Source organism: Lacerta agilis, chromosome 1, assembly GCF_009819535.1.
Source record: "Lacerta agilis isolate rLacAgi1 chromosome 1, rLacAgi1.pri, whole genome shotgun sequence".
Classification (NCBI taxonomy): Eukaryota; Metazoa; Chordata; class Lepidosauria; order Squamata; family Lacertidae; genus Lacerta; species Lacerta agilis.
Genome location: NC_046312.1, coordinates 39,210,049 through 39,222,624, shown reverse-complemented (window position 1 = coordinate 39,222,624; position 12,576 = coordinate 39,210,049). Strand labels below are relative to the sequence as shown.

The window sequence follows — 12,576 nt, the reverse complement described above, 5'->3', positions numbered from 1 at the left end:
GTTCTGAGTCATCAGGAATCTGATGTAGGTAAGAAGAATATTACTGTCAGGTTTGGCTTAAGAAAACAGCACAAAAATAAAGTGAGATTAGACAGTCAAAAATACATTAATTTGTTATTTTCAGTAGTTTCTTCATAATTCCTATAAATAGTATTTGTGAAGAGCTGTATGTTTTTTGAAGCTTGCTCAAAAGTGCTCATATACAACTAGTTTTGTTTAAGTGTAGAACTTGCCTGTATATCTGAATGAGCGTCTCCACCCCCATCGTTCAGCCCGGACACTGAGATCTAGTGCCAAGGGCCTTCTGGTGGTTCCCTCACTGTGAGAAGCAAAGCTACAGGGAACCAGGCAGAGGGCCTTCTCGGTAGTGGCACCCGCCCTGTGGAACACCCTCCCATCAGAGGTCAAAGAGATAAGCAACTACCTGACATTTAGAAAATACCCGAAGGCAGCCCTGTTTATGGAAGTTTTAAATCTGTGATATTTTAATGTATTTTAACATTTGTTGGAAGCTGCCCAGGGTGGCTGGGGAAGCCCGGCCAGATAGGCGGGGTACAAATAAATTATTATTATTATTATTATTATTATTATTATTATTATTATTATTATTATTATTATTATTATTATGAAACCCTTACTTAGTTTGGTGGGCATAACTTGAATTTATTTCATGGGAGGCTGCGAACAGTGGATTGGGTATTTCCTCTCACATGACCTCAGGCAGGAGCAAATACTTGTGGGAGACAGGCACTTCCTCCTGAGTTTTTTCTCCTACCCGACTCAGCAAGATGTTTTTCCTGGCTCTCCTGCTTTTTCAGATAAATTTTAATTTTGATCTCATTTTATTGTTGCATTATTTTCCCTAGTTTTCCTTAGTTTTAGCAACTGTCTTGAGTTTTGCGCATATATATATATATATATGTATGTATGTATACACACATAAAATATTTTGTCCATCCCCACCCTGTTTGACTTAGCAACCTTTATTGATCGGATTTAAAAATAAACAGAAGAAAACCCTACCGGAGGCTTTTCGCAATCGTAGCTCACTTTTAGTGACTGCTAGCTCCATATCACCACCTCAAAAGGAAAGGCCGTCCTCTTAAGTTCTGAAGTTGTTCAGAAAGTAAGGATTTTTTACTGCGAAGATGACATCAGTAGAGTTTCAGCTAATAAAAAGGCTATGTTTCTTTTCCAATTACAGGTGGGTAGCCGTGCTGGTCTGCCATAGTCGAAACAAAATAGAAAATTCTTTCCAGTAGCACCTTAGAGACCAACTGAGTTTGTTCTTGGTATGAGCTTTCGTGTGCATGCACACTTCTTCAGATACCAAGCTCATACCAAGAACAAACTCAGTTGGTCTCTAAGGTGCTACTGGAAAGAATTTTCTATTTTGTTTCGACTATGGCAGACCAGCACGGCTACCCACCTGTAACTGGAACTATGGAAGGCACCACATTGAGCCGCATGAAATGGAAGTCAGGTATCTGAAGAAGTGTGCAGGTATCTGAAGAAGTGTGCAGGATTCATTTTATCTTGTTTCCTCCTCTAAAATGAGGTGCGCCCTATGGACCGGTGCACACTATAGAGCGAAAAATACGGTAAGAACCATGCAAGGACATGGGAACTAGGGTTATTTCTCAGTTGCCAAGGAAATTGGCTCAAAAAAACCGCTGGAGGCAATGATAAATTTCTCATGTGTGTTCTCCAGGCATGGGGGAAAAAAACACATTGTGCAGATAAAGTTCCAAACTCATATGATGATTCAACAAATGTCCAAATCTTAGAAGATTTTCATTTTTCTATTTTTAACACACTTGTTTCATTAATCAAAGGAATAAGGCTTTTAAAAATATATTCTCATTCCTTGTGCTTTCTCTATTTGATAGTGTTCTAAGCATGAGATTTACAGCCTGGTGTAGCGCAATATGTTTGCTTTAGTGGCATGGCTTGTAAATGCAGGGCATTGAAGCAGAAATGTGAAACATCAGATGCACAACATCAAACTGCTCAGATATTTTAGGCTGCACCTCTGTTAATTATTCATAAAGAATTTATATATAGGTCTGCAAGCGCTGCTGATGCCATCAATAAGAAAAGAGTTGAGATGTGACTGAAATTGGTGGAGAGCAACCAGTCTCATAGGTCACCCTTTAACTTAATAAATTCCCATGTGAAGTCACATTTGTTTCTTGAAACTTAGTGTGACGAGGGAGGGAAATCAGTGTAAGCATAGAAATTATTTCCCTTAAAATCAGGACTATGGCATTACCAGGCAGCACAAATAAAGCACATATTGTTATGAACTTGGTCTTACTAGGTCCCTTGTGTGTTTTAAAGTCATGTTTCTGCTGCTCATTTTCTTTGAGTTGAATGGTGTTTGACTGTGCTGTTTCCTTCCAGAGTTCATATCTGCTTCAGAACTACTTGTTTAAATTGGATTCAAGAATCCAAGGGTCTCATTGTTTAAATTACTTGCTGCTACAATATGAGATCTTGTGTGCATGTTCTTCCTTGTCAAATGTACATAGTGAAAATTAGGGGAAAGTTGCTGAAAATTATATGAGTTACATTGAACTCTGATGTGCAAGTTGTGTGTATTTTAAACCCTTGAAGTAAGAGGCACTGGCAAGAACAGCTGCCTGAACTACTAGCAACTGGCAAAGAAAAATGTTACAACAGAAAAATGTTGACCTGCTTACACTGTGATTCTGTGTATAAGAAATTAACTGATAGTACAGTGGTACCTTGCAAGACGAATGCCTTGCGCAACGAAAAACTCGCTAGACGAAAGGGTTTTGCGATTTTTTAGGTGACTCGCAAGACGAATTTTTCTATGGTCATGCTTCGCAAGACGAAAACGTTTCAATGCATTCCTATGGGAAACTGCTTCGCAAGACAAAACTACTCGCAGAACGAATTAATTTCATCTTGCGAGGCACCACTGTATTTGAGGCTACAATTATGTGCCCATTTATCTAGGGGCAAACTCCATTGAACTTAGTGGGACTTAACTTCTGGGTAGACATGCATTTTATTTAACATTTATTTCAATATTCCTAAGCCACTCTTTTAGGGGCTCACAACATATTAAAAACATAAAATTTATTCATAACATAGTTACAAGCCATAAAACCACAATCTATAAAACACAAAAATATATTAAAAATAATAGCAGCAGTAAAACCATGGCAGCAGGAAAATAGTATAAATAATAAAACAAGCTGATAAGCATAACGAGTTTCAAAATAGCAACAGTTAAAAGACAAAACAATTATATTATTAAGAAAAAACCATATGAAACAAAAAAAGGTATTCAGGGCTTGTTTATATATCTATGAGGAGTTCCAAAGTGCCTTCAAAGGGAGAGAAGCATTTTTTTCAGTATTAGATGTTTGAAACATTATAAATGTAATTGAGTGTAAAAACGAAAAGGGTGTTGCAACCTTTTAACCTGGACAACTTTTCCAAATTCTATGGGATGCTTATCTGTCACATACACATTTCAAATTTCACTCTTCAGTCCAAAATGATTTCCTTATCAGCTCTTAAATTATATCATACCAGAATGAAACAATAAAATAAGTAAAACTAGCAAGCTCCCAATCATTATGGTGGTGAGAGTGAGCAAACCAATTTGAGACCCCCTAATCTCACTGTGTGCAGGGGGAGACATAGTAATCTCTCTTAGTAATTTTTGTGGTAGATAAGTAAAAATGTAGCTAACATTTAAAATCTACCCGCTTGGGAAATCTGTGTCTACATACTTAAATTCCTGTGCCCCCCCCCAAAACAATAAGCACAACAAATGTTATATTGAAAAACTGTCTTGCCATCTGGATGATCATCTATGACTTATGAATATTGCATGCCAGGTGGTTTGGGAGGAAAATTTTCAAAGATGTTTGTTTTGTTTTGTATAGTATGGATGATAAACACATTCACTACATATCTAAGAGGTATAAAACTGAGTCATTTAATCAAGATTATATATGTAAATATTGTATTTTTTGTGATACTGTTAACTAGCAAGGGAAAAGTAGAGGCAACTGCCTGCTTGATGCGTGCACAGCTGAGTCTTGTGTTTTTTCATTTCATTTTTGTTTTGGCTGAGAGACTTGGCGAAACCTATAAAGGAACCATACCATTTACTCCTAGGGTCAAATTATTTTAGATTAATTGTGTGACTAGCAGCTGTGTTAAGGGACCTTAAAACATTAATCCCAGCTGAGATCTGAACAACCCTCCCACCTTCCCAGTTAGCCTTTTAAAAAAAGCTCTTTCTTTCTTAAAGGAAAGTCTCAAGAGCACATGGGGCAAAACACAACTGGAAAATCTCCACTAGTTTTCATAATGCATAAACACCAGCTTGTCCACTGTGTGCCACTAGTTACTCCCACATCTGATGATTTTTCTGAATTGAGTGGAATGATGTTTCCTGGGCAAGTACCACTTTCTCTCTTGACAAGATATATTTCAGTCTGCATTCCCATCTTGAACAACACTTGGGAGGTCTCTCTTGAGCGCTTACTGCAGTTCCCTTTCTTCCTCTTAACAGCTGTTGAACAGTCCAATTTTCACTATTGCTTCAGCTCCAAATTCTATCCTGCTGCATTATTTGACCTCTAACCAACTTTATTGTGAATATTATCTTTATAGCTTTGTATCATTGATGAAAATAACATTGCCTTAGAACACATGTTGCACTGGGGAATGGCATGGTAACATTAACAAATAAGCATACAAAGCAACTTGTTGAATACTGAGTTGGTTAGAGTGTTTGGCAAAAGAGACCAGGACTTAAATCCAGCCGTGAAACTCAAGTTACTTTTGGCCAGCCACTCACACACTCAGGCTAACCTGCTTCAAAGAGTTGTCAGGATAAAACAGGGAAATCTAGTTGCTCCATGCTTGCTAGGTTGCTAGGAACCCCTGTGTTCCTAGAAGCAAGAGTGCGATGGGATACACATTATTAATGTTACTAGTAGTGGGGAGTGCCTGGCAGTGCCCAGGATTTTTAGAATAAAAAATTTATTGAGGTTTGTTGGTTTGTTTTTTAATGGAGAGTGTAATATGTGAACTAGGACCCAACATGCCAAATATTTGGGAAATTCACACTATAGTCACATTTTGGTCTTCCATCTTGATTCAAAATGGTGCCTGGTATTCAATCATAAATGAAGACCCCCAGTTTAGGAACTCCTATGCTGAGTTTGGCGATATTGCAAGAGGCGACTGAATCTATTCTAAAAAGTCTATGAAGACATACCAAAATGATGTTTTGGACCGTTATCTTGATTCAAAATGGCACCTGGCGTGCAAACAGTGAAGAAGTCTGCCACCTCTACCTTCGAAACTCTTATGTAGTTTGGCAACAATATCTTGAGAAGTGGCTGAAACTATGTACAAAAATGGGCAAAGTCATGCCAAAGTGATGTTTTGGTCTACCAAGTCTGCCACCCACCTGGGGAGCCCTCATGCCAAGATTGGTGACGGTATCTCAAGCAGCACCCAAAACTATAAAGGACAAACAGACAAATCGCCAGACAAGCCACTTTTGAAAATTTATATTCAGTTTGATAGTTGGAGTGAAATGCATCTCTTGTGGTTGTTGGAAATGTAGCTTCTCTTTCCCTGTTATGTTAGCCTTGCATTTTCAACAGCTATTGCATTTTACTTTAGAGAGCAAAGGAAAATGTGTTTACAAACATTTAATTGAACTGCATTTAAACCATTTTGTTTTCAGTTCGAGTTACTTTTGATTGGAATTATGATCTGTCAGTTTTTAAATTTGGAAGCATTCTCAGGCCTGATGGTTTATTAGTATTCATGATGTAAAAGGACATTCTTTTCAGACTAAGATAATTTTAAAAAGATAATTGGTTGGACCAACATTATCATTAACCTAATTTGCATTAAATGTGCTTCTGTGAATTGTAGTTATTTTTTATTTTATTTGAGAAACTTGCTCTGTGTTTTTTTTCTACTGCCTGCTTAGAATAATTCCCCACCGACTTTACTGGTATCACTGTAGATTAAGTGGTTTGAGGACACTAATATTTCTTTATTTAGAAGGCATTATCATAGGGTCTGGCATCATTTACTGTTTAATTCTGTTCATTTCAGTCTCATTGTGCCTAACTGGCTAAAGGAACAAACTGTCAGTAGTTTGAAGGCCGATATATTTGTTCCAGTAAGTAGAGAAGTTGTCAATTATAATACTTTTATATATACACTTCTCTATAGGTTCGGACACCTCTTGAGATATCTTTGCCAAACTCAGCATAAGGGCTTCTGAGGTGGGGGGGGGTCTATGTCAGCATTTGGGTGCCATGTGCCATTTTGAAACAATATGGTGGATCAAAATGTGACTTTGGTGTGACTGCACCTGGTTTTGTTTTGTTTTGCATAGGTTTGGTTGCTTCTTGAGATATTATCACCAAACCCAGCACAAGGGTTCCTGAGGGGCAGTGGTAGGCTTTGTCACTGTTTGGACACCAGGTACCATTTTGAACTAAGATGGCAGACAGAAACATGACTTCACCCAATTCTTGGCATGAAAGGCCCAAACTCACAAATTACACTATCAATTAAAAAACCCACAATGTTTTGGGCTTTCTCAAAAATCCAGGGCTGCACCAACCACTCCCTACGTGTGTGTGTGTGTGTATGTGTGTTCCCACCAGACAAAACAACTGGAGACAAAACACTGAAGAAGTCAGGGCTATTCCAGCATGCTGCTTAGAAATGGAGATAGATTGGCCGATTCAGATACAGGCTTGACTGAACTACAATAGCATTTCTGTAATATAACATACTGTGATCCTAACTCTTCCATCAGCCACTTGAAGAGTATTTTTAGTGGCTTGCAGATAATGTTTCAATTTACAAAAGTTGGCCATTGACTTTCATAGACCTTCTGAGTCTGCTCATACTCGGCAGCTAAACACATTTTGGAAGTTGAAGGTGTAATGCAGTATGTAAAATGCTGAAATAAATAAAATGTTGAAGTAACATCAGATTCTAGCTTTAACAGTCCTGTCACCTCTTATTTCATACAAACTGAACCGAAGTGCTGTTTTTAAATGCAAAACCTATCATATTGTATTACAATATTGTAGCCTTAATGGAAAATGGTTTTAACATTCACTCTGTGTGGTGCCTTTGGAAAACAAGCATGTGTCTTAAGTGATTGTGGGAAATAAGTGCCAGTTACAATAGGTTGTATTTAGTGCATTTCTATTCAATAGGGTTGTCTTGCACATACATAGGCACAGACACACACAGGAAACCGGAGGATAGGGGCTGGGAGGGAACCTGAGGCAAAATAGAAGGTTGTGAGTCTGAATCGTATTACCTCTGACTGGTCCTTCTTCCCAGGCACTCCTTGTATTCTCCCCACCACAATGTTTATAAAGTAGCCCCTGCATTGTTTTAGCGATAACAAAGGATATTTGTGTGATTGTTTGGGGCTTTTTTTATTGTTCTAGGCCGGGTGTTGGCTTGCTTGAGCTTTCTATATTGATATACTGTTAAAATATGAGAATTCTTGATTTTTCATTCATTGAACTTTAATCAGTTTTGCTGTTTATTTGGCAAATTTATTGACACATGTGCCACTTTATTTCTAGGGGATTCCTTTACCCAGTTCAGATTTGCTGAAGAAAAGGAGTGGATTGCAGAAAACCTTTGTCCAAAACAGGTAATGGAGAACAACCTGTTCTTGAAAAGATTGCTGTGTGCATTTTATTTCAATTTCTGCAGGGCAGATGATGATTTATGCACAGCCAGTAAAGCCGGTGTGGCATTGTGGTTAAGTGAGTGAGCAGAGTCAGGAAGTGCCTGATTCAAAACTCACCTCCGTACAAACTCTGTTTTCCCAATATTGCCTCAGCCACCCCACCCACCTTTTCCAATTCAGAGATTATATTGCTGGCTTACTTTGAGGATTACTGAGGTAATAAATGTAAAGTGCCTTGAACATTGGAAATGGTCTATATAAATGCCAGGTTTTATTAAAACTTGGAGAATAAAAGACCCTGTAGAAAGCTATTAGGCAAAACAGAGTAGAATTAGCCACACATGCTTAATCTTGGCATGTCAACCTAGATAAATCTTCCTGTTCTAGAAAATATCTTGGTGAACATGTAAGGCAAGTCTTGCTGTGGCTCAGCCCCAATGCTAGTGCCTCTCTGTGATCTGTTGCTGTTTGACTGTACACAAGATTGGAAGAGAGGGCATTGTATAATCTCAACCATGATGGAATGGGAAACACACAGAGGGTATTTAGGACTTACAGTTCTCTGAAATGCACATGGAACTCTAGTTTACTGGAGAACATGCATAATATGATTTCAGAAGGGGGGCTGTTGTGATGTTCTTTGTCAGCTGGGTAGTCACAAGGTTGTCACCTATGTGGAGCACATTGCAATAGTCCATCTTCAAAGACTTGAATATTAGGCATTAGGCCTTGATAACACATGAAGGGCTGCAGCTTTCTCATAATAAAGTAATAAAAGGAGGTTTTGGCCTTCTGGGTGTAGCAAGATTCAGCAGCACTCCCAATAGAATGGATTTGAGGGAATCACAGGGGGGTGAACCCCAAACAACTATTTTGGGTGTCCCTTTTCTTCCCAAGTGACTGGGCCAGATAATCCCCATTATTTTGGTGGATGGCAAGCAGGATGACACCATGAGTTCTGCAGAGATATTAGCTCCATTGGGCTTCTCCCTTTGCATACTCTAGCTGGTCTAGTTGATCATTTTAATACATAAAACTTGTTTTCTGTTGCTGTAGAGGGCAGGACTAGAACTAACAGGGGGGGAATGTTGCAAGGAAGCAGATTTTGGCAAAACATTAAGGGAAACTTCCTAACAGTAAGAGCTATTTGACAGCCTCAAGAAATGGTGAACTGTCTTTTGCTGTAGGTATTTAAGCGGGGTGGGGGAGCCAATGGCTGACAATGCTGTAGTTACATCCTGTATTGAACAAGGGGTCCAGATGATCTCTTAAATTCCCTTCGACTCTATAATCCTACTATGCAACATTATGATTTAAGTGTAACTGAGGTTTGTCCTGTTGTTTACAGCTTGTGATTTGCCTGGGTTCAGATAATATGCTAAGCCAAAATATGATTTAACTCAGCCACGGTCTCTCCAGGCCCCTGCATGTTTGCTCCTTCATGCTAAATTATGGTTTGGCTTAGCAGTGCATACAAAAAAGAGCTCAGTGTGCTAACATGGATCACCAAAGGAAAGTGAGATTTGCCCAGTCTGTGAATGACATTTAAGATTAAAAGGGGGGGAAGAGTGTATGAAGAGAGGAATATTCAGGCTGGGGTGGGCTGGGGACGACGACGACACAGAACTTGAAAGTTGAGCACAAATGGGGTTGAATAAGCATTTTAGAAAATGCTCTGCCTATAACTGATAATGAAAGAAATTCAGTTCCTACAAATCTGTAGGAAGAGGAAGAGACATCTACTGCCTTCAACAAGTTGTACTATTACCAGGGATAGGGGGTTACTACAGTAAGAGATTTTTAATGCTTTACTTGGGGACAAGTGGAACAGAGTGTGTTGTAGCATGTGAAGTGAGTGGATTATAGTCTGATGGCAGGAAAAGTGAATTTATTCTTTCGTCCTTCAGCTTGTCACCCCCAGACTTTGTTCTCTTGCAAGCTGGTAGTAAACTAGTCCAGTGAATGTTCAGGCTTGCTCTCTGGTATCTACACTATTTATTTGTATTAAGCCCTGGGGCGTAGCAAGGTAAATTGGTACCTGGGAGCAAAAAAATTTTTGTCACCCCCCCCCCCGAGGCATGGGAAGGTCAGGTGGTACCCGGTGCGGAAAATTTCTTGTCAACCCCCCCATTGACCCCCCCCCCCCGCAAAAATGGTTTTATGTTATTTGATATTTGTTACAAAGGAATAAATAACAAGTAATAATAAAAAAAACCTTTTATTTATATCCCGCCCTCCCGGGCCAAAGTCAGGCTCAGGGTGGCTAACATCAGATACATAACATTGGTATAAAATCAAACAATAATTAAATTGCCTCCTAAAAACATCTCAAAATCAAATTAAAGTCTAACTAGATGGCTTTCCACAGGGTTAGGGTTGGGAACAGTAAGTGCTCCACTGAACTGAAATTTCAGCCTTCACGACATAGGAAAACAGCCAAGTAAAAAGCTATTTTGGTGGAGGAGGGTCAGGATATTAACCGATATGCATGGAATTTCATATATAGCTATATAATCCCTAGTATAGTAAGATAAGACCTTCGGAGCAGGCATTAAAAAAATAATTTAAAAAAAATTTCAAAAAAAAATTGTTCCTTGATAATTTGTCACCCCCTCCATTATGGAACCTGGGGCGGCCCACCCCCACCCCCTTGATACGCCCCTGATAAAGCCACAACCTAGGCTGGAATTACGGTAGGTGTAGAACTGCTCCTCAAAAGAGATTGAATGTGTTTTGTTTTCCTTCTCTCCCTGGCGATGCTTAGTGATACAAAATGTATGACACAACATTGTTGTCCCTGCTCCCCCACCCCATGGCACCCAGTGATGCAGTGCAGTGACATTGCAGGTTTTGTATCCCTAGACTTTACTGGAGGGAAGTAATGTTTGGCTGTGATTTTCAAAGGCAGTCTCACATCTGTCATAATATCTAATTCCAGCTTTATTTTGAAAAAGAATTTGCACTTAGGATATTGAAGGATTTGTCTGCAGCACCTCTTCTGAGAATTTCCTATACTTTCATCATTTACTGCATTTTCATGAAGTCTGTTTTGAAGTCTTTGTGTCTTAGATATTTTCAAAATTAATCAATCAAGTCATGAATGAACTTCAACCCAGTTTGAGTCAAATGATTAATATTTTATGCTTATCATATACATCTGCATATCAATCAAACACCTTTTGTCACAGACTTTTGACATGTTGTTTGAATGAGAAGTAGGCATTCTAATTTATTCATTTCAGAAGCTAATCTCTCAATTTAGAATATGTTTGAAGTAAGCTAAATATCTCTGCACTATATTCCTGCTTAAGGTTACTGCAAACATCTAATTGGTGCTGATGACAGCAAGTAATCCTGCAGTCCTGACCTAACATATCTATGAATAAGCTTCTTTGAATTCAGTAGGACCATCTTCTGGGTAGACCTAGTTAGGATTTCATTTAAACTTTTCACCTGCAGACATAGAACTGTGTAAAGCTTTACAGAAAGTGGTTCATTAGAGAAACATCATCATGGGTGCTGTCATGGCTCAAGGATTTCTTATAAATGAAAGAAAAGCTCTCATCCATCAATTTGCCTTGCCTTCTGTGGCAGCTTGTTTAATTCCAATAAACTCATTCGTTTAATTAAGTTAATTGTTTAAGGTTGTAACCAAAGCTACGCAAGCAGAGTTCTGCTTATGCCACAGGACATCTGTTTCCTCTTCTCTCCTGTATGCTTGAAAATCTGCTCCAGAGTGTCCCCCACCTTCCAGAGATGATTATGAAGATGTGCATGGGAGCAGGGAAGACAACAGAGGAAGGTCCATTGTATGCTCAGAGGTCTGTTGCATCAGTGGAGCTGCAGCATTGAAGCCCTTAGGGCAGTATTCAATTTGCACGACTCCACCCCTACCTTACACATCCCACACCATCCCCAAATCTTTGGAGGTTTGGGAGAACCCCAGAACAGATAAGTGCCATTCTGCTCGCCCAATTATTTAGTTGAATATCCCCCTTAATTCCTGTTTCAGAACATTTTAAGAATGGTAACTGATCCTTCAAAATGATTAATAATGGTTTCAATGTTAATGCTTCCATCTGTATATGTAGTTCTTGTGCTACCCAGTTCATTTAAATGGTGGAAAAAGATGACAGATGGACCTGCTTTTGTGTGTAATGTATTTAGGAGACCATCATCAATGCCCATTTAATCTCATGTTCTACTGTTTTTTTTTCCAGTTGTCTGGGTTGTATGTTGACTGCCAGTCTTTGGTCCAGGCACTTGAAGAGCTGCCTTTGCATCTCAAACTGAATGTGGCTAAAGAGCTGGTGCAGGTAACACAAAAGCTGCTCATAAATATATCGAGCCTTGCTTTAAGCTTAAGTAGCCTTAAGTACTTTTAATGTAATTTGTCATGTGTTATAATATGCACATATTGCCTTGAATCTGAAAAGGAAGACTATTAGATGGAGGAATAAGCCATCAGCACTTCTTATGCTTCATTGCTCCTTTTAAGCAAAGTGTTTTCCACATGCCAAGTGCATCTCGGTCAAGACCAACATCCCCAAAGAGTTACTTGTTCTAATTTTGTTGTTCCAGATTTTTCACTGCCTTTTTCCTAAGCAGCATTTTTCAGAAAACAGAAAATGAAATGTATGATCTATTTATTTATTGTAATTTCTACTGATATGTATAGAATTCCTTGTGCAGATATTCTCCACTATGTGGTAGATCTAGTTCAGCATGGAAGCTGCCAATCAGGCATGTATTTAAAGTAGTTGTTTTTGCCCAGGGTTTAGAGCGCTAGGTAGCAACAAGACAACAAAGCATATTCTGCTGGCAAAAATAAAAAT

General features: G+C 38.8%; 1 protein-coding gene across 1 annotated transcript in view; it reads left to right on the top strand.

Moving 5' to 3' along the window:
- AVEN (apoptosis and caspase activation inhibitor) overlaps nucleotides 1-12,576 on the top strand; it is a 103,789-nt gene that overhangs the window by 86,328 nt on the left and 4,885 nt on the right. Inside the window, exons 3-4 of the mRNA XM_033144880.1 lie at nucleotides 7,632-7,702; nucleotides 11,962-12,057. Of these exons, the coding sequence (XP_033000771.1) occupies nucleotides 7,632-7,702; nucleotides 11,962-12,057 (167 nt within the window). The remainder of the gene's footprint in view (nucleotides 1-7,631; nucleotides 7,703-11,961; nucleotides 12,058-12,576) is intronic.